We start from the raw sequence: 27984 nt of genomic DNA on the forward strand, positions 1-27984 counted from the left end.
ATCATAAAATCAAAGCAGAAACTCCTGAGGGTTGGTATTGCTTAACACTTATCAAATTCTAAACCAAATATGGAAGTATGTCCTAAAGATCTACTGGTTTTGTGAATGCATTCAGTACTTGGTATTTAGCAACCCAAGAAAATGATGGCATATGAGGTTTTGGGGGGAAGCTTTAAAGTTGACTTAGGACCTTCAGTAAAATGGAAAGCATGCTTTTTTGAAGTTGCACTAATGTATCAGAGTTTCTCATAAAGTCTGGTTTGGGGAGCTGAGGAAACAGGTTAAAATTCAGTGTGAAAATAAACACTAAGTGTCCCATCCATCCCAAGAGCAGGGACTTTTCAGGCCAAAGAAATAATCTGCATTTGGGCCCATCATCTGAAGATCAAACTAATGTTGAACACAAAGTATTACAGTGGCCACATATACATACATACACAGACACAATTAATCTATGGGCGGAATGATCAGTCATCCCGTTTTGCTCTAGCAGGTGTAGTAAAATAAATTATTTTCATCCGCTTAACATCCCGTTTTTCCAGACTTGAGGGATACACACTTTGGCTTAATATCATTTCTGAACCAGATATGAATGAATGCAAACAACTTACTGGACTCTGGGTCTGAATTTCCATCTCCTTCTGTCCGACTGTTAGGCGATGTCTGTTCATAGTACTCCTCTTGTGGGAAGCCAAGCGGTAAAGGATGTGATGTACTTGCGGTGCTGCTGGGCTCGTGGTCTCCTAGCCCACTGTCACTGCAGCTTTCCTGAGAGCCGTCTGGTAGATGAAACGTGACTCGGCGCTGTGACTGCAGAGAAGAAAAGAAAATTGCATACTTTTAGCAAGTAATTGCCTAATATGTTCAAATTAAGAAATACGAGGATGGATCATGGTTTGAGGAAGAGCACTTGCTTTGTCTATATAAGGTCCTGGGTTCAGACTCTGACATCTCTAGTTGATGGGCCTCAAATAGGAAATCTTGTCCTCAGCCAGAGTAGACAATACTGTCCTAAATAGACAAGTAATCTCACTTAGGGCCAAGCTACACATGACGAATGACACTTGAATGGCAAGTGGATTGAGTGGAGGGCAAGTGAACAGGGAGAAATACACTTGCCGTTCAAGTGTCATTCGTCATGTGTAGCTTGGCCCTTAGTTTAAAGCAGAGTTTTTTTGTGTGTGTAAGGCACAGTGTGTTACTTAAGCTACATAGGAAAGTTTTGCTTTTATACATGATAGGCACATACAATTTTCATGCTTTATTCACTGCATCTTTCCTTTCAATCCATTTTCACCCAATTCCTTATTTAGGGAAATGATACATTTGCATTGCAGTCGTAAACAGTCACACTCTTCCAAAGCTATCTACTTCAGGGGACTTAGAGGAGTATAACTCTGGTTAGTATTGCACAGTAAGCATCCAAATGAGGTATACTTTGTGCTTTAGGGGAAATTCTGATTGTTCCCTATACATTGATACTGGGCTTTGAACCACTTACTGAGACTGAAATTATTTTTTCTGTTCATGGGGAGCAGAATCTCCTTATTCTGTTTTGCTCCTAAAGTCTCAGAATAAAAGATTGTATAGAATAAAAGGAATATAATTGAAGGAAGGGAACACAGTATTCTATTAAAAGCCTAGAAATAGGGTAAGCTCAGATTCATCTAACTTTTAATGCATTTAAGATATTACCTACATTCTCCTGACTGGCCTGAAGAAACATGCAGCATCCTTAATATAATTAGATTAAAAAAAATACAACAATCAAAGAAACCAGCACAATCAATAAATCAGAAATTGATAAAGATTTTTTGTGCACTTCTCTCATTTTGCTGTTTTATTCTGCCAACTAAAAGAAAAAAAATAAGAAGGACACTAAAATAATTCAGTATTGGGCTATCAATTAAAAAAGTTTAACCAAGATTAACAAGGTTACAGAAATGACAAGACAATTTAAACACAATGACACAGCAGGGCATTTGATCTGTCCACTCGCTGTCACTCGCAATACATCAAAACTCGCCCAATGTATTTTTTCACTCCTCTTACTTTACTGCCTCTGAATTGATTATTTAATATGCATTTATTTAAGCAGCAGACTTCAACTCAGTGCAATGTAGAATTCACAGAACTTCCTAGGCTGTGCAATCTGGGCAGTGGCAGATTATTTTAGAAGCCAATGTTTTGAGCATCTCATCTCTTCCATGCCACAGAAATCCACATGGTTGCACACACAAAATCAAAAAACAGTGTACAACTGCAGCATTCAGTTAGCTGAATGCACGTGCAATTTTATAACAAACAACAAATTATTATTTTTTTAAAATCATATTGGGAGGCAAAATGCCAGAGGAGCCAAACGAGAGTCCACACAGAAATGTTCAGAGAAGAGATAATGCGGCACTTACCCAGCTTGCAAGCAGGCTGTGGAGCTGGGGGCCGTTATTGCCGCCCTGGAAGGAGGAAGGCAACACCTCCCCCGCCCTCCTTCCTGTGTTCGCCTGGCTGGGCGGGGCGGAGCGTGAGCCTTAGAGGCTGCTCCGCCCTGACCCAGCCTCAGTCGCAGTTCGTTGCTCGGCCCACCCTCCTCTCCCTATATTGGTGCGGGATTAGCCGGCTGCTGTGTTCAGAGTCAGGTATGAATTTTTTCCTCCTTTCCCTAATTGGCACTTGTGGACAGGGTTTTTTTCGCCTACCTTGCACCAATGTGTGGGATTGAGGATTTGGCTTAGGGTGGTGCTAGTTAGGTGTGCTGGCAGTTTTTGGGTTAGATAGGGCGCGGGCCAGTGAGCACCCTTGGCGCTTCCCCCATTTAGTGGGAAGAGGGGCCTGCCTGAGGGGCTGGTACTGCTTTGACGGCTGCCAGTCCAGGGCAGGCTGCCTTTGGGAACCCCAGCTGGCGAGTCCTTCCCTCACTGCTATACGGCTGAGGTGTTAGGAGCTCAAGAGGGGGGTGACCACGTTGCCTGGCTGGCCGGGTCCGTGCCATCCAGTGGGTCGCACCCGGGGCTTCGGGGCTCGCCCAGATAGGTCAGGGCGGAGGTCCAGGAGGGATCCCGTGTCCTGATCTGTACCGCTTTAGGCCCTTGCCGCTGTGTGTTTTTTGGTTAATGTATATAGTTAATAAAGTGGCCCTTAGATCCAACTTGGTGCCTGCCTCTTCATTCCGACTAGGGTGGCAATGGAATGACAGCAAAGAGATTTCTTCACACACACAGAAAATTCAAGCTCCAATGCACTCTCCCTGTCTCTCTCTCAAAATGCCAACAGCAACTGTCTCTCCCTCACTGTCTGCAAAACCAGAGCTGGGAGCCTCCCTCCCCGCTGCTCTTTGCTTCCTTGTAACAAATTTGGAGCTCCACACTTGAAAGGAAGATCTGCCTATCAAGCTAAATTGGGCTTAGATTGGGGTTTCCAGGGCACGTCAGGAGTTCAGGCAGAGTTCAGGTAGTCCCTGCCTCCTGTTGCCAAGGAATTGATTGCAGGTGCCAGATTGTCTGGCTTGACAAACAGCAACGAACGAGGCTTGCAACGACCACCTGTTCATTTAGAATGGGGCCTCATGAACAGCTTGTTCACGAACAGCAGATTGGGCTGTTTGTGGCTTTTTTAAAGTTCATGTTGCTGTTAGTGCCCATCTCTAATCTAGACACATCAAGGTCACAGCTAGCCAAGACACGCATATTTCTCTAAGATAACAGGAGAGACCCTTTCTGGGTCCTAAGGAATAATGTCTGCAATATGGTTACAAATGATCAGAGAGAGTTACACATCAATTTAGTAATAATGCAGTATAGATTCAGCATATTGTAGTACAAGCAATATAACAAACATACAACCCTGGCATGGCTGTACACAGACATGACAATTTCCACTGGTTTGGCCCTAAAACAGATCCAGTTGTTGCTGACTCTTACAGAAAGGGTACTTTAAGCTATTCACATTTCAGCAACCTGGTGATCCAGTTCATCGTATTCAATGTTTTCAGTCTGACATACTCCCACTTGTGTGTCAACAATTATTACATGACATTGTACAACCAAAGATACGCCATCCAAATGCCATCCTTCCAAACTGTACTCCCAACGCATTTAGTGGTTTCAATTTATCTAGTCCCAGTTGCAGAACGGCACAGATGCATTTGCTTCCTGACATTCTTTTTGCTTATCTTTCTGCAATTTCTGCAAATGGCTATATTGGGTGTATATATGCTCATTTGAACAAAAACACCTTTCTGACTTGGGTTGGCTGGAGATGACTGTTGTTCTCTGAAGAAGCTGAGAAGATGGGGGAGAGGGGGAAGCCATGCCCGTTCATTATCTTCATTGAGGCTCATGCATGCTCATATTTTCCTATTTGAACAACAACATAGATGTAAGGCAAATTCATCTCTGTTAACTACGGTCTTTTCTACCCTAGCCAGGAAAGAATTGAGCCAATGGTATGCTTCCTGGTCATATTCAACCTAGTAATTTCCAATCCAGCTGCAATCCAAAATGAACTGCTCCCGAATCAAAGGGTGTAGGCTTAGGTGCTGTACAGGCTCCCTCGTTTCAGCAATACTTTGCATATATACCCATGTGAAGATAAATAAAAATCAATCATAGTCATAGAGAATTATCGTGCTAGATATTCCAGTGGTATTCTATGCAAAATTATTCCTTTCTAAGCCTATTGACTTCAGTGTACTTAGAAAAGTATAACTTTGTTTAGGACGCCAATGTTAATTACTCGTCCTGATTTTAGTTGAACAGGCTTAAGCAAGCTTTAATTTTTCATAAACTGAGATCTCTTTCTTTTAAATGGGGCCCAGATGAGCTTTAGAGTGCAGATAGGTATATGCATCTTATTAGGAAGGATGATGTGTTTGCATGTGTATGAGGGGGTGAGTATCATATGCACAAGCAAAAGAAGCAGAGAATTGCAACAAGAGCTAATTATGCATAAGATAAATCCAAAATTCATTATAGAAACGCTCTATGAACAATCAGGAACAGACTAAGTAGAACACCAGGCACAGCCAGACCAAGGAAGATTTACAGAAGAGGAATAAATCTGGCCAACTCCATTCCTTATATTGATGAAGTTAGTCTCAAGTTTCTGCCATCAAAAGCTCTTCACACATGACATTGAACTTGACATACTGAATAATGCGAAGGATGTAAACAGCCGCTTTTAAATAATCCAAGTGAAGGCTTTTGTACTCAGAAGATAATCCACATCATATTACAGTCAGATTATTTTTATACATCTCACATAAAATTGTTATTTAAGATCTTAGGAGTTCAGAAACTTAGAAATCAGTAAGAATGACAGTATTTAGTGTCACTTTTCCTGACAACTTAAAAAAAATGACTTTAAAAAGCCAACTTGGTTTTGCTCCATCATTTTTCTTCCCACGCTTCAATACTTTAAACAATAATAAACTGAGTATTTAAAAAAAAATGGCTGCCCTTATAATTGGGGCACCTTTTTAATAAATCAAAGGGGGCTTTAATCAATTAATCTAAAAGAGGAACTGACTAAATACTGTAGCCTTACAAAGGAAATCACTTTTCTTAAAGCTTCTCAAAGAAATGTCTCAAAGCTTTGACATTTCACATTGTTATAATTTCTCTCCTGTTCATAAAAAACGGGAAATTGCTTTTGTTCCTGCAGATTCTGGAAGTGTGATGACAATTTTTCGAAGGAGTGTTAGATGTCAAATAAAGATATATGATCAACCAGGAATGTTTCATGCACAATTCTAATTGAAACAAATGAGGATTGTGGCATAATACAGCCACTTTCTTCTTCAAGTCCAATTCATTGGTACAGTTTGTGCCCTAATTGGGGCAGTTGCTTGGAATAAGACAATAATTGTAAATTGTGAATGGCTTTATTGAGTCCCAAATTACTCACCTCCATTCAAATACTAATCAGTCTCGAATGACTGGAATTGATTTGTTCACAAAACAGGTGTTCAAAAACGATGAGCAGTGCAACTCATATGTTCACATTGATGAACTGCTTGCCGTTTAAAACAAATAGTATTTTTGTGACTGCACAGTGGTGTCATACAACATGAGAGGTGGCTGGCTGCTGTTGGTGCAGACTTACTAGTTACTGGGATTGCTGGGATTATGTATGTCCTAGCGTCATCCTGAGCAGGCTATGCATCATTCAGAGTCAGCTACAGTGTTTATATTGCTTTCAGGTCAGCGTTCCACACTTGGGGGCATTCATTGTATTGTTGCAAGCTCAGAACATATTGAATCAAATGACAACTGGTAGTCAGGAGGGAAAACAGAAAAACACATGCTCCCACCTCAGCAGGATTGATACAACCAAGGAAACCATTTGTATTGGCTTTATTTATTTTATTTATAGCGCACTAAAACTCAAGGTGGATCTCATTTGTAAGCTATTTTTTTTCTGCCGTGTGTACTGGCTGGGTTGATTGTGCTGAAAGTGAAGAATGAGCATGCACAAACTATTTGTGGCTTGCACACATACACTGCTGATGTGTCCCCTCCGCCAGACTCTTGAGCTGCACAGCAGTGGATAAAACCCAATCTCATCACAATATGACACAGCAGACTGCCCCCTATACAGATGGTGGAAATAGCCAAACCAGGCCACCCATAGACAAGCAGAAGGTATCCTTAGGTATGCAGAAAAAATATGGTGATAAAAAACACCCCAAAATGGCCTGCTGAGGCATGATGGCATGGTCCAGTCTGGACTTGATGAGAACAAGAACTCTGGAGGAGAAGAGCCTCATGTAACCAGCCAGGACTCCTTAGGAGAAGAGGAGTTCCGTGTAGCCAGCCCTAGCCCTGACTCAGCAGAAGCTGGTGATCAGGAACAATAGCTGCTGGCTGATCAGAGTTCACAGCCAGCAACTGAGTAGGGTTGCCAGGCCCCCTCAACCTCCCGATGGGGCATTGGGGCCTGGCACTTACCTGCAGGGATGGGGGGTGCGCACGCACGCATGTGCTCCCGCAAGCACAATTACATCACTTCCGAGAAGTGGCGTCATCATGTGGCTCATGGGAGTGCACCCACGCTCCGCAGGGGCCTGGATTGGGGATGCTGCGGAGCATGGAAGCGCTCCTACCCTCCACAGCGGCCCAAAACACACCCATTTTGACCCAGATTGGGTTCATTTTGGGCACATTTTGGCATGGATTGGACCCATTTTGAGCCACTACGGAGCAAGAGAGTGCTCCTGTGGTCCGTAGTGGCCTGAAATGGGCCCGATCCAGTCAAAAACAGGCCTGTTTCAGGCCACAGCCGAGCATAGGACCACTCCCGCGCTCTGCAGCGATTCAAAAACAGGCCCAATCTGCACCAAAACAGGCCCGAAACAAGCCAAATCTAGGCCAAAAGTGGTGCGGTTTGAGCCTCTGTGGAGGGCAGGAGAGCTTTTGCGCTCCGTAGCAGCCCCAATCCAGGCCTGATCTGGACCAAAATGGGCCCAATCCAGGCAGCTGCGGTGCATGGGAGTATACAGCACCGCAGGGGAGTGCAGATGGAAGGTGCGCTCCCTCCGCTGGCCCTGGCAGGGGTCTGGCATCCCTACGACTGAGGCAGAGGCACCGGCACCCTCTGGCCCCAATACCACAGGGGAAACTCAGCCAGGTACGTCCAGCGCCACAGGTGAAGCCCAGCCAGAGGCTTCCACCCCCCCCTCCAGGTTTTCCCACAGCCAGTGAGTGCTGCAGACAGCGGCAGAGATTGGAACTGCAGGAGATACGACGCACTGCTTGTCTCCTGAGCCGACATCAGCTGCTGAAGAGCAATTATGAGTAACGTCAGGATGGAGCCTCAGCAGCTGGCTACAAACCACGCCTGACTATAAAAGCCTAGCTGGAGAAACGGGACCTTAGTGGGGCATAATGCCATAGAGTCCACCCTCTAAAGCAGCCTTTTCTCCAGGGGAATTGGTCTTTGTTAGCTGGAGATCAATTGTGATTCCAGGAGATCTCCCACCACCAACTGGGGGTTGGCAATTCTATTCCTATCAATGCTCTGCAGCCTTTCTTGGCTTCCAGCCTTGGGTCTTGATGTGTCCCTTTACCCATCCATACAACATGTTGTAATCAAATTAATAAAACATGCCACAATGCTTATTATTTTTTGTTACTATCTATACTAGCTCGCTTTGGAAACAAACAGAGAAAACAGCTGGAGTCTGTGGATATTTTGTAATCTTATAAATTCAAATTGAAATGCCTCAAGGAAGAAGTTTCAAAAATAAATGTGACAGAAGCTAAGTCCCTGCTTTTGGCAAAATTGTATTAGTGTGTCTTGCTTGAGATTGCAGTAGTGATGTCTACATAAATTCAAGAAGTGACAGTACTTTTACTTTGCACGCTTTGTGCTGTGGTAGGGGGAAGAGAATTATTTTTGCTTTGTCGTGCTTAAATGCTTCGAAAAAGTAACAGAAAATATGAAATGTTTCCAATTTTCCTTTCACAGTTTCAAGTAGAAGGTCACAAACTGGCATAAACAGCCAAGCTTCATTGCCCTTTTCATGTTTCAGAAGGCAGTCATGTCTATTGAATGGGTGCACACCATAAGGTGAGAAGGGGAGGGGGATCTCTTATTTCTGCTGCCATGTTCCCCTTGAAAGATCAGACCTGCTCTTTGATGGGGGGGGGGGTCAAAGCTGAAAAGACAAGTGGCCACAACAAAAAGTACTTAGTGTATTCCTTCATCACAAGCTAGACAGGTTGATTAGGGTCCATCTTACCTTTAAAACAAGAGCATATGTGCCACTAGCTCATTGCTCCATCACGTGCCAATTCATTTATATGTTTTCCCACAAGCAAGTATATCCTGAGCAGTGATGCCACAGAGAAGGAGGAGATGACCACTGCCTCCATGACGCGCTTGTGAGTAATGCCTAAAGGTATCTGGATGGCCTCTATTGGACATGGAGCTCCGGATTGGATGGATCTCTGTCTAATCCAGCCAGAAAATCCATATATTCTTAATGATGATGGGGAATTATGTGGGAAGAGTCAATTATGGCAGTGGGTAGCACAGGCATGGAGCCATAACATTACCTCCTCCCATGGATGCAGAAAACCACAATGGTATGGGATGGAAACACAGAAAAATGACAACCATAATATCTGAGTTATTAATGGAATCACAGAGCATTGTATTAGAGTGCAGAAAGTCTGAACTAGAGCATTCCCAACAGAGGGCTGTCCAATATTCCTGTTGGCATATCCAGGCTCTTGAGCATACCTAAGTAAGCTCCAAACTCCCCTACCCACATCCAGAGAGAACATTTCTGCAGCGCTTAGAAAAAATGTTGCCATTTTCTGGATATGAAATAGCCTTAAGCCTTTGCTAACGTAAGAGACTGGAAGATGCAGGGGATTTGATTCAATGGCTTCTGTGCATTCAGCTCCCTTTGCTAGCTGGCTGTCAACATTCTGGCTAAACACATATTTGTTGTTGTTATTGCATTTATACAGTGCCTTCAAATGTCCAAACCAACTAATATACATTATCTGGTGGTAGTCATTTCAGGAATTATATAAGGAAGGCCACCATTGTCATCCACGTATTGCAGAGAAAGAGTGGCTTGCAAAATCCCCCTGGTGAGTTTGCTGTTGAGATGAGATTCGAACCAGAGATTTCCTAATTTGTAGGTCAGTATTCTGGATCGGCATTGGACAATAACAAGTAATCAGTTTCAGAATTTCCTTGGCATGGGATGAGGTGATGGCCAACTGAACTGGCTTTTCCCCAAATCCCTACCACTTTGAAAACTGATCCACACACCAAAAGGCGATGTTTACATATACTAGCAAAGGAATGTTTTGGTTGCACCCTCCCCCCCTAATTGCCTCTTCTCTCTCCTCCCCTTCTCCTTCCTCCTCTTCTATATTTGACCAGTCTCTGTATCATGCATCTGACGAAGAGAACTTGATTCTTGAAAGCTTATGCTACAATAAAATTGGTTAGTCTTAAAGGTGCTACTGGACTCTTTTTGATTTTGCTACCACAGACTAACACGGCTAACGCCTCTGCAACTTTGAAAAAGGGACTGAACACAGCAGTGATTATTTAAATATAGATACCAGATCATGTATTTGCTTCCTTCTTACTCCAAATTCAGAACAAAAAGAGAGGCCAACACTGAAAACTCACCATAAAGTTGCATCTAAAGATGTCTTGTTCCCCTCGGGATAGACTGTCAGAGGTACTAAATCTTATAAATTGTCTGTCCCCTTGATTCTAGTTTTCTCAGTGTTTCTGGTACTTTGCACATGGGAAACTCAAGCCACTAGCAATCACATCAGTCTCACCACATCCTCCCCACCCCTCACTGCCAGATCTTATCTTGGGAAATCCACAAAGGGGGGGGGGATAGAGGAAACTGTGAGATTCTTGAGCATCTTTCCAAATGAAAGGTTAAGAGCAGCCACATCCAAACCATCCCCAGTGAATCTTTCCTCTTGAACATGCTTAAGCTCCCTGATACATTTGGCATTGGTGCACATTGATCTAGCTGTTCTGTGACTGCCTAATGTAATAATTGCTTCAGTACCCCCACCCCCCAATCATAGCCGAGGCTCCTTTTAAAAAATGGAACATATGAAGCTGCCTTATGCTGAGTGATGAGTGCTGCCACCACCCACGGCCCTATTTCATTATCTCTCTGATTACCTGCACATAGCATGTTACTCTTGACTTTTCTCTCCTCCCTTTAGAATGTTTTTCGGAGCTTCTCCTGAAACTACACATTTCAAAATGTATCTTAATTTACTACTTGATTTCATATATATTTATCTGACCTAACAGTACAACCAGAAGGTTGGCTCCAAACAGCTTTTCCACGGGTGAAAAAGGGGCAGAGGGAAGGGATCCCCTTTGACCACCTGAAATGCTATGCTAGAGATTATGGGATCTACATGTACAAAAGCCATGCAAGACAGGGACTATAGTAAAGCACTGACATAGGACAGATTGAGTAAAAAAATCCGGTTGAGTCCAACCCATACAGTATTTCACTAGTATATACGTGTGTGTGGCATAATAGATCTTACAAGTTCAATTTCTTCTCATGTGTAGAGGTTGTCAGATCCCCCTCATCAACTGGTGGGATATTTACCCATTGTTGGGGGGGGGGGTTGGCAGAAACATGTTAATGTCATTCCTTTGTTCAGCTGCATATAGTCATTGATGCCATGGCAGGGGGGTGTGATGTCTGATGTCTAAGAGAGGGTCTTTATAGCCCTCCTATAATTAAGTGTTCTGCATTTCTACGGAGAGCTGTATAGCTCTTCTGCTGAGTAGATGAGTCATCCACCTTTTTCTTTCTTGGAGTTCGGGCAGCCAGTTAAGAGGCACTTGGAATCCTTTCAGCATGGATAAAATACAGACCCATTTATAGTAAACTGTGATAGAAATTCTGAGGTGTAAGGCATTCCTTCAGAATGTGCATGGGCTTTTGAGATGGTGGAGGTGGGGGGAAGGATTGGTCTCTATAATCGGTAGCTGCTTTCCTGGCAACACATCCTAATGGCTTCTGTGCATTTTGGAGTCACATCAAGGAAGCTGCATGGCTAAACAGGCAACTAAATGCCCATGCCATAACAATGTTGTAGGTGGCGAAATGAGATCAGGGAAGAAGTACGATCAGGTCTGTTTCAACAGGTTGCGTATCAATGAGCAGACAGACCGAATTTGGTGGGAGACAAATTTATGAGCATCTCTGCTGGTAATCAAGCTTGACCACTGGTCTGTCTTGTTCAATCCTTGTGTCTGTTCTGGAGCAGTGGCTCTCTTAGGCTGAGAAAGATTTTTCTCAAAGCCTGCAACCTGAGAACTAAAAATGTCCAGGATTGGACATGGGACCTTCTGCATCCAGGAATGCCTGACCTCTCCCACTGAGCCATGTCCCCTCCCTGAACAGTTGTTTTCTGAAGAGGATCTTGATGTTTACTGCACAACAAGCTGTTAAACCGGTGGGATTTTGGCACCTGATATCTCTACAGTTGGGCCAACCCTGGAGCTGTCATGTTCTTTCTAGCTCACTGCTATCGACACTGTCTCCAACATTTCTTCAACACCTTTCCCAGCTTTGCGACCTGAGATTTTTTTAACTGGACACATCAGAGATTTACTCTGGACCTTCTACATCCCAAACATGTGATGTATCTACTGAATGATGATCCTTTCCCCACCAGCCATTTAAAAACAAGGGCATCAGTTCTTCACCCTCTCCCGCATGCCATGTGAATGCTCTAGCATGTGAGACTTCTGTTTAAAGTCCATGAGAGTTAGTGAGCTCAGTCCTATGTCATGCACCAAAATTCATTGGACTTAAATTCTTACTCAGGTCCCTCAAATCAGCAGTGCTCTCAAGCAGTGAAACCTTCACAGATGTCACACATGTTTGGTACGTGATCTGCCTTTCATTGTTTGGGAATCTGATCAAAGGTGGGTTTCAATGATTTATGAGAAAAAGCCAACAGATCACCTCAAGATCATTCCAATTCCCTTTCATGCCACAAAACATGAATATGTTTGATGTGTTAATCATCATTTCCCTTTAACAACAGCTACCAATTAAGCTATCATCTTTCACACTTATCAACATCACAAAAGAGCCACAGAGCTGAAATAAAAGAGCAAATTAAAAAGAAGGGGGGAACCACACAACATTTAAAGTGTCACAAATTCTTAATTTACTTTTTGAAAGGCAGTTATTGTATGCTAAGTAGATGTCAAAATAAGACTTAAAAGCAGCTTTTAAAATTTAATGCACATACAATATTTCACGTTGGCATGTGATTAATTCAAAATTGCTTACAAAGATACACAAATCAATGACGTATGGTGTGCGGATCGGGGCCAAAGTTGAATAAATGTTTGCATTTCAGTCGCTTGCTTTATTAACCTGAGTTATGACAGCAGGTGTCAAATGTGGCCTGGTTAAAAACAGGATTTTCTTTTTAAAAAGCAAACTTTTATTTTGCCTTTCTTTAGGAGCTCAGAGAAACATATACACAATTAGCTTATTTTATATTCTCAAAGACTAAATACAATACCTTAGGCTGAGACAGAGACAACATTCAGGTGACTAAGGACAAATTTAGGACTCTCGCACATTCCCTTTTTTTACTTACACGTTAAAGCTACCTTAAACTGAGCCAGACCATTGGTCTAATAAAGTCATTGGCTATTCTGGCCATCAGTAGCCCTGCGGGGTATCAGATTGAAGGCTTTCACATTTCTTACTATCTGATCATTTTCTAAACTGAAGATGATGCCAGGGAATTAATTTAGGACCTTCTCCATGCAAAGCATATACTCTACCATGGAGAGACAGTCCCAGTCCTAATGCTGAGATCCAGGACTTCCTGATGTAGAATGAGCTGCAATTGCCTAGCTATCAACTCTGAACCAGGTGAGGTTGTGGTTTGCTTCTTGCAACATGCTGGGATCCTTAGACTGGATTAAAATGGGCCACCCTTGAGAGACTGATGCTGCCTTGTTCTTGTAATTATGATTTATTCATGATGTCTGAATGCAGCCAGAGAGAGAGATATGAGTGAGTGAGCATATAAACCTAGATCAAATGTCCACTGATTTATCCTCTGTGCTATGCTGATTCCAATCAGTATATCACTGCACAATACAACAACAAAATCGCAATCTAACTCAGAAATTACGACTTTAAGAATATGACAAGTTGTGGCCTGATGACCTGCTCCAAGCAAAGCTCGGATCAGGTCATGCCCCTACAAAACTCGACATGCATAGTTCCTTAAACTGAGCAGCGCCATTACAGAATCCTTTCCCCTAGGCTCACCAGAGCTCCCAGACTATTAAGCTTTGCCGTGGTCACAAGGAATCAGGAGATAGATGTGTGTTGGGAGGAGAGATGATTTCATATGATTTTGAATGTGAATATAATACTTCTTGAAAGTTCCAGCAATATGGTCATACCATATTAATCTTCTAAGGACCACCTTTAATCTGAGAGTTTAAAAGAAACACCTCTAAATTCTGTTGTGGTTTCAAGTGTCAGTCCTGTGCACCAGAGCAAGGTGATATTATGCTTTGGGTTCATGTAGTGTTTGAACTTATGCAAACCCTGTACTTACTGGGGCTGATACCTACTGCTCTCAGATAACTGAACCAGACTCTTGTTCTGTTTAGGCACAGTTCAAAGTGCTGGTTACAATTCCTAATGCCCTCTAAGGCCCTGTGCCATAGCTGCCTCTTCCCTTGTGCTACATTGCAGTCACCAAGATGCCATCTATGCACAAAGACAAAAGAAGGCATCAAGAAAGGTCCCCCCCCCTCAAGCAATGATGGAATTCTCTCCTACTGCAGCCAGGCCAAGATTGGAGCCTGAAAACCTGCATTTAGATCCAGAGGAATTAGCCATGTGTGTAGTAGCAAAAATAGAAAAGAGTCCAGTAGCACCTTTAAGACTAACTAACTTTACTGTAGCATAAGCTTTCAAGAATCACAGTTCTCCTTGCATCTGAAGCTGAGAACTGTGATTCTTGAAAGCTTATGCTACAGTAAAGTTGGTTAGTCTTAAAGGTGCTACTTTCTATTTTTGAAAACCTGCAGAAACCTTGGTTCAAATCCCCACTCATCTTTGATCTAGCCACTCTCTTTCAGCCTAAATTACTACAGGGGTTTGCACAATGATACAACTGGCAAACTGGAGCTTCTTTGAGAAAGGGTGGCAAAAATATGTTGTGCAAAGATCAATACTGCTGCGCCACGGCTCCCTCCTTATTATTGGATGAGTTGTATCCTATTTTTCTATCTAAGCAGGAAACAGATGGGTTCTAAATTTTATTTATTGGTTTGGAATAACCAGCCAAATCTTGGATGCTGTAAAATAGGTCATCCTTTCAATATACCAGGAAACTCTTTCTCATCAGAACATACCTGTCCCAACTACACTGAATGGGGTAGGAGCTGAATGTTGACCAACTTGACTTGTCAGCTTCCATGCAGTTTGAATTCTGTGCAGCTGGAAGCATTCTTTTCAAGAATATAAGCTGCCAACAACAGGGCTTCCTCCCTTTTTCTCCTGGTATATACAGAACAGTGTGGATTTACATTTCATAAATGTGCTGTATTATTTATGATGGCATCAGCTTTAAAGTTAGATTTTTCAATTGTGTTTCTTCAAGCAGGTACATTTCTCCTTTTCCCATGTGTAGGTGCAGATTTACACAATGGTATAAGTTATTGCAATCCCTTATTCATTATCCTCCGGACCCTCATTTTGCACCATTACATTCAAGGTTAGATCATTAAGTGCCTGCATTATGAAGCAAGGGGACTCTGGGGATTTGGAAGACATTAGAAACCGCTGATCAAAAATCAATTTGCTCTGTTTGGTCCATGTCCCCTAATTTTTCATTTAAAGGTCAGAGCTTTTCAAAGATGTATTCAGTAATATAATTCTATAAACCATCTTATCCATACACCCAATATACAGTTAACCATCTTCTCATTTTCAAATGGCATATTTCTATCCATCCTTTTTCAGTTTTGGTGGCAGTAAAAGATTTTCATTGTGAGGATTTTGAAGAGACTGAAGGACAGCCAAGAAACTGACCCTCGGCACTCCACTAAAGCACTGGCAGACATTCAGCTCTGTATTGGATTTCTGCTTGTTTTCAAACTTCTGTTGTATTGTTTATTGAATGTATTGCTTATTGAATATTCCAGCTGTTGATTGTATTAATTCTCTATGTAATCCACCTGGAGTCTCAGCGAGAAAGGTGGACTATGAATAATGTAAATAAAATACATTAACACACATGCTCTGAATCTGCCATAAAGTTGCATTTTTTGTGTAAAATAAAATTCAAAGCAAATGAGAAGGTTCCTCCTTTGGCAAAACATACATGACATTGGGAAGGAATCTTAAAGAGTTTTAATAATGGCAGCAACATTTCTCAGATGGATTCCTAGATTATGACTCTTATACCTCCTTAAAACAGATATTCTACACAATGCTCATTAGAGCAGAAATCATCTATCTTATTTTATATCTAATCTTCCATCCTGAATAATATGCAATATTTATGCTGAGTATGGGAGTTAATTAGGAATCAGGGTGAGGTCAATTGTGGAGTGCCCCAGTAGAGGGCTAGTGATTTCAGTTCAAATGAATTTGGTAAATTTTAAGGAATTTGGATTGCATCCAACATGATAGCGTATGGTGTGTGCCGTCAAGTCGTCTCCAACCTATGATGACCCTATGAATAAAAGACCTCCAAAACGTCCTATCATTAACAGATGTGCTCAGATCTTGCAAATTGGAGGACATCACTTCTTTTATTGAGTGAAACCATCTTGTTTTAGGTCTTCCTGTTTTCCTACTGCCTTCTTTTCCTAGCATTATTGACTTTTCCAGAGAATCTTGTCTTCTCATAATGTGACCAAAGTATGATAACCTTAGTTTTGTCATTTTAGCTTCTAGGGAGAATTCAGGCTTGATTTGATCTAGTACCCACTTATTTGTCTTTTTTACCGTCCATGGTATCCACAAAACTCTCATCCAGTGTATGGTGATGTGGGAATATTTTCTGTAGACCCAATGGAGAACATGGTACACTATGTAAGGACTGGACTGTTCAGCATTTTAGAATATCTAAAAGAAAAATAATAAGCATTGAGGAGTTGAATAGCTATAGGCAATTTCTGCACACATGACCACTACCACTGTGCCATGTCCATATAATAATACTAAAATGTAGATCAGGCCACAAAAGACTCAGTTTTAAGTGAACAGACATTTGGGCTTGGGTCTCGCAGGTCTTTGCCCTCTTCATACCACAGTACAAATCTGTGCAACATGAGCTCCCCCACCATACACAATCGTATCATACATCCCCACAAAGCTTGGAGTTATAACTTGAGTTTCTCCCTGACTCCCTAACCTAAAGGCCCTGTCCATTCCCAAAACTACTCCAACATTTATATCATGCAGCTAAATTAAAGCTTCATATTCAGAGCCAGTATCTAAATGCCAGTTGCTTAGAAGGCAAATGCCTTCTATGCCCTGTTTGAGAACTACCCCAAAGCATCTGGCTGGCCATGATGACAAAGTGGGGGCTAGACCAGATGGATCTAGCAGGGTTCTCTCTCTTCCTATGTCCTTATGTATTCCTTTCATATGAACAACAGATTTAGTCACAACTTGAACAAAACTGGTAAAGCCAGAGTAAGCCTGGTAAAATTGAGTCAAGGACTATGTAGAACACCTAGGCAGGGTAGGGTTTCCCACCACTGCCTAAATAAATTCCAGTAAATTTGGGGGGCAGTGCCTGGGGACAGTGGAATATGGAGAGGATGTGATAACACTTCCAGGTACAGGGTTTCCTGGTCCCCTTACCCTCCTGGTGGGAGGGGGGACCTGGCACTTAGCAGGGGTCACCTCCTCACATGGGTGCACTCCGGTGGGCATAATGAAGTCACTTCATCATCACACCCAGTAGGAATGCACCCATTATGAACAGGTCTGGGAAGATTTTGCCTCCTGGCCCCATTCCCCAGGCCTTTCCCCCTGCTGGCCAGGTTAGTGGGGGGGCACAGGCTGGTATCAGGGAATCCCCCGCCCCCACCAAGGGACTGGCAGCCCTATCCAGGTAACTCTCTAGGGCTTTCCTGGAGCCATAGAGATTAGGAGTGGGGCAGAGAATTTGCTGCCCAGCCCAGGCAACTAGGAACTCTAAGGCAGGGGTGGACTGAGATGGTAAAACAATCTTGGAGCAAGCTGAGCTAAGTGGCCACTAGAGTGCTGACACCACTTCTTGGCTTCCCTTGTGGGCTGGGGCACATTGTTTAGTTCGCTGGGGTGAGTGAGCCTATACCTGTTGTAAGGTTGACTGCCGCCAGTTGGAAACCGGAGATCTCTCAGAGAAAACCAAACTATGGAGATCTGTTTCCCTGGTGAAAATGGCTGCTTCAGAGAGTGGACTCTAAGGGCCAAGCTTACAAGACTTACATGTATTCCTCCTGTTCACTTGTGCTCCATGTGCATTCCACTCGATCAAGTGGAGCACAAGTGAACAGGGAGGAATACATGTGAGGGCGAAGCTACAAGTGACGAATGACACTTGAACGGCAAGTGTATTTCTCCTTGTTCACTTGCGCTCCACTCAATCCACTTGCTGTTCAAGTGTCATTCGTCACTTGTAGCTTGGCCCTGAGTCTGTTCACTTGCCGTTCAAGGGTCATTCGTCACTTGTAGCTTGGCCCTAAGACATTGTATCTCGCGGCGGTTCCCAAACCCCACCCGCCACATGATCCAGCCCCAAATCTCCAGGAATTTCTAAACCCAGAGTTGGCAAACCTAACTTGTTGCCACTGTTGCTGTGGCCCATGCCCAAGCCAAGAGTTTTTACACTCTTGCCAGTACTGGTGGGACCACTTGGGTTTAGCCTGTTGTTGGCTGCCAGTAACCCACAAGGGAAGAAGCCCACCAGGCACTTTTCCCAGTAAGTTAAAGGAGCTGCCTCCACCTGCTACTAAGCCCATATGTGACAACAGAATTGTTTTCACTGCAAGCTCTACTCCATTTCCTTTCCATTCAACTACAAAGGGGAAAAAAGAAGCTTTTATTCAAGCATCATTCTTCAATACTGAACAAATACCCTGCCCAACGATGCATCTTGGAGCAAATTTATCAGCCAAATACGTTTTTCAATGCCATTTAGGGGGAAAATGCATATTAAAATTCAAAAGGAAGGCAGTGTTCTTTTCTGCTAAAGACGACATTTTAAAATTAATGTCCAGAATAGACATTTATAAATGGAGAAAATTTACAAATTAAAGCAGAAGGAGGGACGGCTGATAGGGTTTTGGTCCCCACAGAGCCGAAGCTGTGCAATCATCCTTTCTGATATGCAGAAATATATGACTCCACAAAATATAGCCATTAAACAGCCCTGATTGTTTGGATCCTCCTAGCTGCCTTTGCCGAATAATGACCTAGATTCACTCCTGGCTTACGGGCCCTTCTCTCCCTCCCACTCTGAGAACATGGTAAATGACCAAGGTATAAGGCACACACTGCTTTGCCGAGAGTGGCGGTGGGGAGTGGTTTGTTAAAATGTATTCTGAGAACCTTGGAGCTTACTTGGGTGTTTATTAGGAGGTCCTTGATGAAAAGAGCATTTAATACATATCTATTCCACTTTCCAACCGCTCTGAATACTGGTTCCTAATGGAACCTAGAGAGATAAAAAATTCACATGTGGATCAAACTGATAGTTCCAGTGTGATCTCAGTGGTGACTGGCTGCTGGACCTTCTCTCTTGCTAGAGGAGGGGAACTCTTAACTGGAGCTGGATCCAGGCACAATGCCTAGATGTTGGCTCTTCTTCCTCACTAATGGTGATAGCTAGAAAAAAAGGAAATTCCAGCTGAAATGAATCTTGGTTGCTACCTCTGTTCTCTCTGGACTCAGCAATGGATAGGGTTGCCAGGTCCCTATACTCTCCAGGTGATGAGGGAAACTTGGTCCTTACCAGGAGGATGATCCCTGCATGCGCCAACACGATGCTGTCACTTTCAGAAGTGACGCCATTTTCCCCTGCTGGGAGCTTTCCCACTGCATGTTTGCCAAGGTTGCCTGCTGGCGGCAGGTGATCACCGGGTGGGCAACTGAGAACCCTAGCAGTGGAAGTTGGTATCTTGGAGGCTGGGAGCTCCCAGATGAGTGATCATGTGTCCTGCACTCTGCAGGCTCTCCTGGGCTGGGCTCCTCAGGAGGCGTACTGCTGGCTTGGCCAGCAAGATTTGGGAGCTTGAAGCTGGAGCACAAGGCTTGCACTTAGTGGAGTGAAGTATCATACCCAGTGTGTTGGTCTAAATCTGCAACGAAGTTGTGTGCTGCCAGCCTTGCACTTTGCCTCCTTTGCATCCTCTCTGTTTGGGACTTTTGCCATCACCATTCCTGCAGCATGGAGATGATCCCAAGGGACTATGGGCCCAGGTTTGTATCCTGCCTGATGGGGGCCTGGTGGTGATCTATGAGGCAGGCAGCAATGACTCACTTGCAAGCTCTGGCAGGGTGGTCTCTGGCACTGCCGGGGAATGGTCTGTCAGTGCCTCTGCACCCTCCCTGATTCCACTGGTCCTCCTGGTCCCCTGGCTCTGATTCCTCAGTGGGTTTCTCAGTTGCCCACCAGTGGTTGGCAATCTCCTGGAGGCTTGCCCAATGCCCACCAATTGTTGCCAATTGGTGGGAGGTGACAAGCCCCCAGTGGGGCATGGCATCACTTCCCGAAGTGATGTTACGCTGGCCGCAGGCATGTCCCCACACTTCACTGGGGTCAATTTTGGCCTCAAATGGGCTGAACTTACCCAGCACGAAGCATGGGAACAAACTTGTGGCTGGTGTGATGGTGTCACTTCCTGCAAGTGACATCATTGCACAAGTGCCAGAAGGATGCACGCAAAAAGAAGCATTCATGAGACACAAGGTAAGTGACACATCCTCCCTCCCACCAGGAGGGACTCTGGACTCTGTTCCTCAGGCTCGCCCTCTCAGCCCTCCAGGTCAGAGTCATTGGCATGGTCCAAGGACTGGTCAGAGGCGTCATGATTTGCCACCATGGAAGTTGCTGATTCTTCTCCTGGACTAATGGTGATGCTTTACTGGGAAGAAGGACACTGTCTGTGGCAGCTGGAACCTGTAGGCTTTCTAGGTTACCCTGAGTCTTCAGCAGTGGTAGCTTGGAAGAGGGGGATTCTCAGCTGTACCTGGACCGGCACTTGGCTGCTACCTCCTCCCCCTTTAGGGCTGTTTCATAGGGTGGACATTTGGGGGTTCCAAGCCCTCATCTTTGATCACACAAATGATGATGCTCTGGTTTGCACACATAGCACTTTGGCATGAACATTTCCCAGATGAAAGACCAGCCACAGCTATTGGCTCCTGGGGGCAACAAATGAGGGTCACAGGTGCATGAACCATGTCTCATTGAGCAAAAAAGTTTGTTATTCAGGATCCGCGTACCTTCCAACCAGACCACTTGCACTGAATGGAACAGTGTCTAGATAAGAAAGTGCATGGCACAATTAATTTTTAAGGTGCTGCAGGACATTATGCACCTCTTTTGTGGACTAAACTGAAGACAGAAGAATCCAGTTTTTGCTGTGTTTTTTTTTCCTTTTCTTTCTTTTTAAAGCAACATTTTAGGGCAGAATTGCATGTTATGTGTACTTCTGTGATTCTTTCAGCCAACTTTTAATTTACAGGTTGTGGCTGCTAGGGCTGCAATTTTACAGAAAAAGAATGCTTGTAAGGCTTATTTTTTCTGCTGGAAATCAATCTCGCCATTTACTTTTTAACACACTTGTGTATATCTTAAGTTTTAACCAGTGGGACCAAAGGCAGCCGGGGAAACCCGAGAAATGAGTTTCAGTAGTGAGACAAGGTGAGGGGAAACAGTTAAATGTCCCCACTCCTAATAATGTTTTCATAATTAAAATCACAGTTTTACAGTGCTCTGTAAATTCAAAGAATCAGTAAAAAAAACCATTACATAACGACAGCTGTCAAACCTCAAATGTCAAAGTAAAATGACTTGGTGGGGGAGGCAGCAGAAAACCCTGAGTGAAGACAGCATTCATACTCCAAGTCACCTTTATTTGCAAAACTCAACACCTCCCCGTTCCAGATGTTCTCTCTCTATTTTCTAGCTGTGCATTTCTTTTCTCCAATTAACACCTCATTCAGCCACATACCTGCCATGATTCAGGTTTCATTTACAAGCTACTCAGTGCCATAGCTGAACCTCTCTGACTTGTTTCCAAACACATGATTTGTGAGGACTGGAACAGCTCTTCCTTTTTTTTTTTTACAGTAAGTTCCCTGGCATTTATGGCTTCTTGGAAGACTTGACTGTGGGAAGTCAGATGAACACATGTAGTTGCCTTATGCCAAAACATTGGTCTAGCATGGTCAGTATTGTCTACTCTGACTGGCAGTGGCTCTCTGGAGATGCTGAGGATCAAACCTGGGATCTTCTGCATGCCAAACAGATGCACTGCCACTCAGCCATGCCCCCCCCCCCGTCCTCTGCAATTAACAACATCTAACCAGTCAATCGGTACATCTCTATTCAAGACAAAGCACCAGTGTTCCGTATCTTGCACCCTGCTTCCTGATCCTGCAAAAGGGTAAACAGCTGTTTTCAGAACAAGCACAGTTTATTCTTCTCTACACCCCTTGACATTTAATTCAACATTCTCAAGTTCACCTTCCAGACCAAGTGCTAATCATCGCTTCTGAAATAACCCTGCCTCGTTTAAGACATGTTGGCAGCTCACGTACAATTAAAGGAAGGTAATACTGGTGATGAACTTTGTTTCTGTTTTATGGCCTTTTTATGATGCACTTTTCCTCCTTAAAAGTGAGAAACCAAGCCATTTAAAGCACAGCAGCCGACCATTTCCCAGAGGGAGGTGAATATGGGTCCCTTAAATCAGCGTTCTTTGACTTCTAGGGCAACAAAGCTCATTATAACTGGCATAGCAAACAGCTGCACTTATAGCATATAATTTCCTATCTAATGTTTCTAATGGGGAAAGCAACACTATGGAGAAAATGCCATTTCCCATCACTTTTCTTATGACTCTTAAAGAAATCGGTAGTCATTTGAGTGGAGCAGAAAGTGAAGTCATAGCTCTTCAGTTTATAGAATGTATGAAGGTTCCACCCTTACAGGAATAAATTTCTATTCCTGATGGATGTATATAAAGAAGATGTGAATTTTTATTATTGTTGTTGCTGTTGTTGTTCTTTTAAAATGGTGGGAATATAAGCCCAAGAAAGTTGCTGAAAATGAGAAAGTTAAGACTTGTGGGATTTCAAAATTCAAAACTGATAAGAACATAATACTCTGGATATTACTGTGGTTGAAAGTAAGAAGGTCAGACTGATCGATGTGGCAATCCCGGGTGACAACTGAATTAAAAAAGAGATAGAAAAGAACAAGATATCAAGATCTAAGATTTGAAGTTCAGCATCTCGGGGAGAAACATACAATAGTTATGCAAGTAATGATATGAGTGCTACGTGTGATTCCAAAAGGATCAACTAAATATCTAGGCAATATCAGCATAGACAGGATAACAATTGGACAGCTGCAAATGGCCGCACTACTTGGAACATGCCATATACTAAGGCAATTCCTAGATTTTTTGATAAAATCAGAGTTAGTGAAGGATCAGCTGAAAAATTCCTGCCCAAACAGCTGGGAAACTATGATAATATCTCATAATAACAGAAGAAATTATTATTGTTTATTATTGTTCTTGTTATTTTTAAGGGAAAACTTGATTGCCTCACAGAATTCATGTTGGTTATAAAACCTGACCAATAATTTATTTTTATTTTTAGCCTTGTATTTGTTGGCTTCCTCTGATCTAGATAGCCCAAGCAAGCCTGATCTTGTCAGATCTCGGAAGCTAATCAGGGTCTGCTTTGGTTCGTAATTGGATGGGAGACCTCCAAGGAAAACCAGAGTTGCAGAGGCAGGCAATAGCAAACCACCTCTGTTAGTCTCTTGCCAAGAAAACCCCACCAGGATTCACCAGTTACGACTTGATGGTACTCTCTATCACCACATTTATTGACTTGCTGGACTTCTATGTAGCTTTTACATCAAAACATCCAGATAATTAAACTATTAAATACTAAGCATTTAAGCAATAAAACAATTGCAGTAAAAAAAAGCAATATAGGGTCCCATCAGCAACCTTCAAAAACTGACAATAAAATTGCAAGTTGCTGAGACATCAAAAGCCAGGAAAAAGAAGAAAGTCTCCACCTGCCCTTTGACCAACTGAGATGCCTCTAAAGAGAGGGGATTCCACAATGCTGAGGTGTGGGGGAGCTGATGAGAAGGCCCTACTCCATGTGGGTGCCAACCTACCTACAACCTGTAAGTATCCTGAGCAGTGCATCTTTGACAAATCACAAATGACAGGAAGGTTTGTATCAGACCAGATGCTACGCCAGGTCCTATTGTCCCACCCTGTTTACAGAGACAGATTACACTATTTGGACAGTGCAATCTTAAGAACAGTGACCAGGGAATAAGCTCCATTGAATAGACCTGAGTAGGATATTGAGTAGAACAGCTTCAGATTGCTGTCTAAATACACTGAAGTCAGTAGGCTTAGAAGGATGTAACTCTGCTCAGGATTGTACCGGCAAAATCAGAACTTTGCAGTGGGAGTGGAAACATATTGCCAAGAAATTAAGCTGTTGGTGCACAGCTTTTATATGCTACGTTTGGTGTAGTAGTTAAGAGTAGACATGGGCACAAATGGGGGGGGGGAACCCGAACACCCTGTTTGACGTTCGGTGCCATCCATGAACGATGAACAATGAACATGGACGAACATGAACTGTTCCTGGACATGTTCATTGTTCATTGTTCGTGGGGGCCAGAACCAACCCCACCCCCCCATTTATCCCCCTCCCCTCAAACCCACTTACCTGGCCCTTTAAAAATCCCTTTAAACTATCAGCTGGCAGGCAGCAGGGGGGAAATTCCCCCTACTGACTGCCAGCTGATAGTTTAAAGGGCCAGGAGAGCAGTCACACAGCCAGGCTGCCTGCCCAGTACAAGAGAGGTGGGGAAATTCTCCCCATCCCTCTCGCACCCAGGAGAATCTTCCCAATGTCCAATACCCACAAAATTTGCAGGGGATATAGTCCCCACTGTCCTCTGAAGACCCCCCCCCCCAAGTTTCAGAGAGATTGCACCCTGGAAAAGCATGATCCATGGCTTTCCCCCTTTAGTCCTCACTGTCCTCTGAAGACACCCCCCCCCCCAGTTTCAGAGAGATTGCACCCTGGCAAAGGCATGATCCATGGCTCTCCCCCTTTAGTCCTCACTGTCCTCCGAAGACCTCCCCAAGTTTCAGAGAGATTGCACCCTGAGAAAGGCATGGTCCATGTCCCCCCCCCCTTGCTGTTATTTTCTGTTCACAGTGGCAAAAATGGAACTGCCTGTCGAAAGGCAGCTACTTTGAGGGGTTATAAACTGCCCTTCCCATTGTCCAATACCCATCAAATTTGCAGGGTACATAATCCTCACTGTCCTCCAAAGACCCCCCCAAGGTTCAGAGAGATTGCACCCCGGGAAAGGCATGATGCATGGATCTCCCCCTTTGTTGTCATTTTCTCTTCACAGTGGCTAAAATGCAACTCTCTGCTGGAAGTACTTTGAAGGGTTAAAGCCAGAAGGAAAGCCAGAAGGAGTTCAGACAGAGTTCAGTCCCTCCCTCTCCGGTTGCCAACCGGATTGATTGCAGCAGGCTCCTGACTGCCTGGCTTGCTGAACAGCTGCCAAAGGCAATGAACAAGGCTTTTAACGACCACCTCTTTGTTTAGGCTGGGGCCTCCCAAGGCGGTTCGTGGGTTATTTTCTGTTCGTAATGCTGTTCATGCCCATGTCTAGTTAAGAGCGGCAGGACTCTAATCGGGAGAACTGGGTTTGATTCCCCGCTCCTCTGTTTGAAGCTAGCTGGGTGATCTTGGGTCAGTCACAGCTCTCTCAGAGCTCTCAGCCCTACACATCTCACAGGGTGATTGTCATGAGGATATAATAACACACTTTGTGAACCGCTCGGAGTGTGGCATTAAATTGTCCTGTATAAATTGAATGTTATTTTTATTGTCTATACTCATCAGAAGACAGATAGCAGCATAAGGGAGTTTTCAGGCAGTCTTATTTATTTATTTAAATATTTATACCCCACTTTTCCTTGCAGATCAAGGTGGCTTACATGATGCAGTTAAAACAATTGCAATTTAAAACTAATAGACTAATCCCCCATACTCACCTCCTTGCAAGAGAAGCAATAAGAAATGCATATTACGGTAGTCTACTGGAAGTTACAAAGAATTACAGATGAAAGCAGCCATATCACTGCTCCAGTAGTAGCAAACTGTAGGCTTCCGGTAGCCCATGGAAACAGCACAGCTTGCTCCCAACAATTTTTAAGTGAATGTTTACAAACAAAGGTTATGACAGTGCCAACCTAAACAGAGTTATCTTATATACTCAGAGGAGTTAGCCGTGTTAGTCTGTAGTAGCAAAATCAAAAAGAGTCCAGTAGCACCTTTAAGACTAACCAATTTTATTGTAGCATAAGCTTTCGAGAACTGTGATTCTTGAAAGCTTATGCTACAGTAAAATTGGTTAGTCTTAAAGGTGCTACTGGACTCTTTTTGATCTTATATACTAATAGCCAAGTGGCCCTGATCTGAGGATACTTAAATCTGGAGACTGGAGCCATGAATGGACAACACAGATCTTCCTACATACCTGAAAAATGCCCCAGGTTTGCAGAAAAATCTCCACCATGCATCTGGGCCTGGCTCTGCTGGCACCGTGCAACTGGGCCACAGGGGAAAGGCTGCTGGGAAGGGGAAAGGGAGAAAGTAAAGACGGGCAAATAAAGGCAGGTGGGAAGCAAGAAAAGAGGGAGAGGATGGGGGCAAGGAAGGGTAAGAGAAAATGGTGGGGGAGGGGAAAATTAGATGCCTCCCACAAGTCCTTGCAGGCTCCCCATTGTACCATGGGCTTAATGGGCTTAGACAGAGGCAACTCAGCTTAGGATGGCACTGTCCATCTCCTTGCCACAATTTAAAAATATCTCAGAAAGCATCATACTTTTTCCTGATCTATTATCCTTAATGGCCAGGCAGCCATGAGTGCTCTCACACTTTCTTCAGTCTTTGAAATTTTTGTGCTGGCCAAGCCACCTGCTGATCCAACAATTGTTAACTGCTCTATGTCAATAGAAATGCTCTTATTTCTTCACAATTAAAGACTGCAAATCTACTCACAGAATAAAATGCTGCCTTGTTCTCAAATACAGCCTTCCTCCAGGGATCCCCTCTCCTCCCCCAGGAAAAAAAGATAACACAGACCAGCCAAAAAGAAACGAGGTGCTATCCCAAATCAATACCCCTGCTGCCACTTGAGCAAGTGTGTAACTTTGAGAAGTTCTTTGTCAACGTTATTGGCACAAAGGTGCACTTACCAGAAAACGTTTTTTCTACATTTCTTCAGGTGGAATGTCAGTCATCACATTTTTCCCACCCATGCAAATAACCCTTAAAATGGAAGGAAGGATTTCACAGAAACAAGCACACGTGAGTGAAGCTACATACTCTAAACTAGCATTTCTGCATAATGAAACTTCTATAATAGTTTGAAACATAATTGCACTGCAGGCATCAATTCATGGCACTTATTGTGCGATTATTTGCATAAAGTCACTAGCCTCTTGGTGAAAACTGGAATCTCCTACTACTGATATCCAGATAATCTGTTCTCCTGGAGAAAATGGCTGCTTTGGAGGGTGGATTCCATGGCATTATGTCCTGATGAGGTCTCTCCCCTCCCCAAACCCCACTCTCACCAGGATACTCTCCCAAATTTCCAGGAATTTCCCAAGCTAAAGTTGGCAAACCTAACTTTGCAGACTTGCTCTATTTTATGACAATTAAAATCAGTGGCTTAGATCAGAGTAGGATTGAATTGATAGTGTGTGGTAGAAATACCACCAATATGTCAAAATTTAGCAAATATGGTTTTCCTCCCCTTTCCCCCTATGGCCCTATGAGCTCCTTGAGAGGAAACTGGCTAACAGGCCCACCAAAACATTTAGAGTAGAGATGGGCACGAACCAAAATATAAACCAAAATTAAGCACGGACCAGGCCAGTTTGTGGTTTGCGATCTGCGGTTTGTCAGATCCCATTTCTGATGAACCGCCATGAACTTTTAGGCTGGTTTGTTTGGTTCATTTTTTGGTTTGTCACTGCAGACAGCCTGGTGCCAATAAATCAGTCTCCTAGGCAACAGGGGATGGACTTCCTGCAGACCTTCTGCTGACCCAGAAGTGAATTTCTGCTGGCCCGGAAGTGGCCTTCTGCTGATCCGGAAGTGATGGT

The 27984-nt window shown here is 43.5% G+C and overlaps 1 protein-coding gene across 1 annotated transcript in view; it reads right to left on the minus strand.

Moving 5' to 3' along the window:
• The window catches only part of PCDH11X (protocadherin 11 X-linked), an 871923-nt gene that overhangs the window by 239409 nt on the left and 604530 nt on the right, over window positions 1-27984 (minus strand). Inside the window, exon 5 of the mRNA XM_054996791.1 lies at window positions 612-810. Within this exon, the coding sequence (XP_054852766.1) occupies window positions 612-810 (199 nt within the window). The remainder of the gene's footprint in view (window positions 1-611; window positions 811-27984) is intronic.

The sequence above is a fragment of the Eublepharis macularius genome, chromosome 13 (assembly GCF_028583425.1).
Source record: "Eublepharis macularius isolate TG4126 chromosome 13, MPM_Emac_v1.0, whole genome shotgun sequence".
Lineage (NCBI taxonomy): Eukaryota > Metazoa > Chordata > Lepidosauria > Squamata > Eublepharidae > Eublepharis > Eublepharis macularius.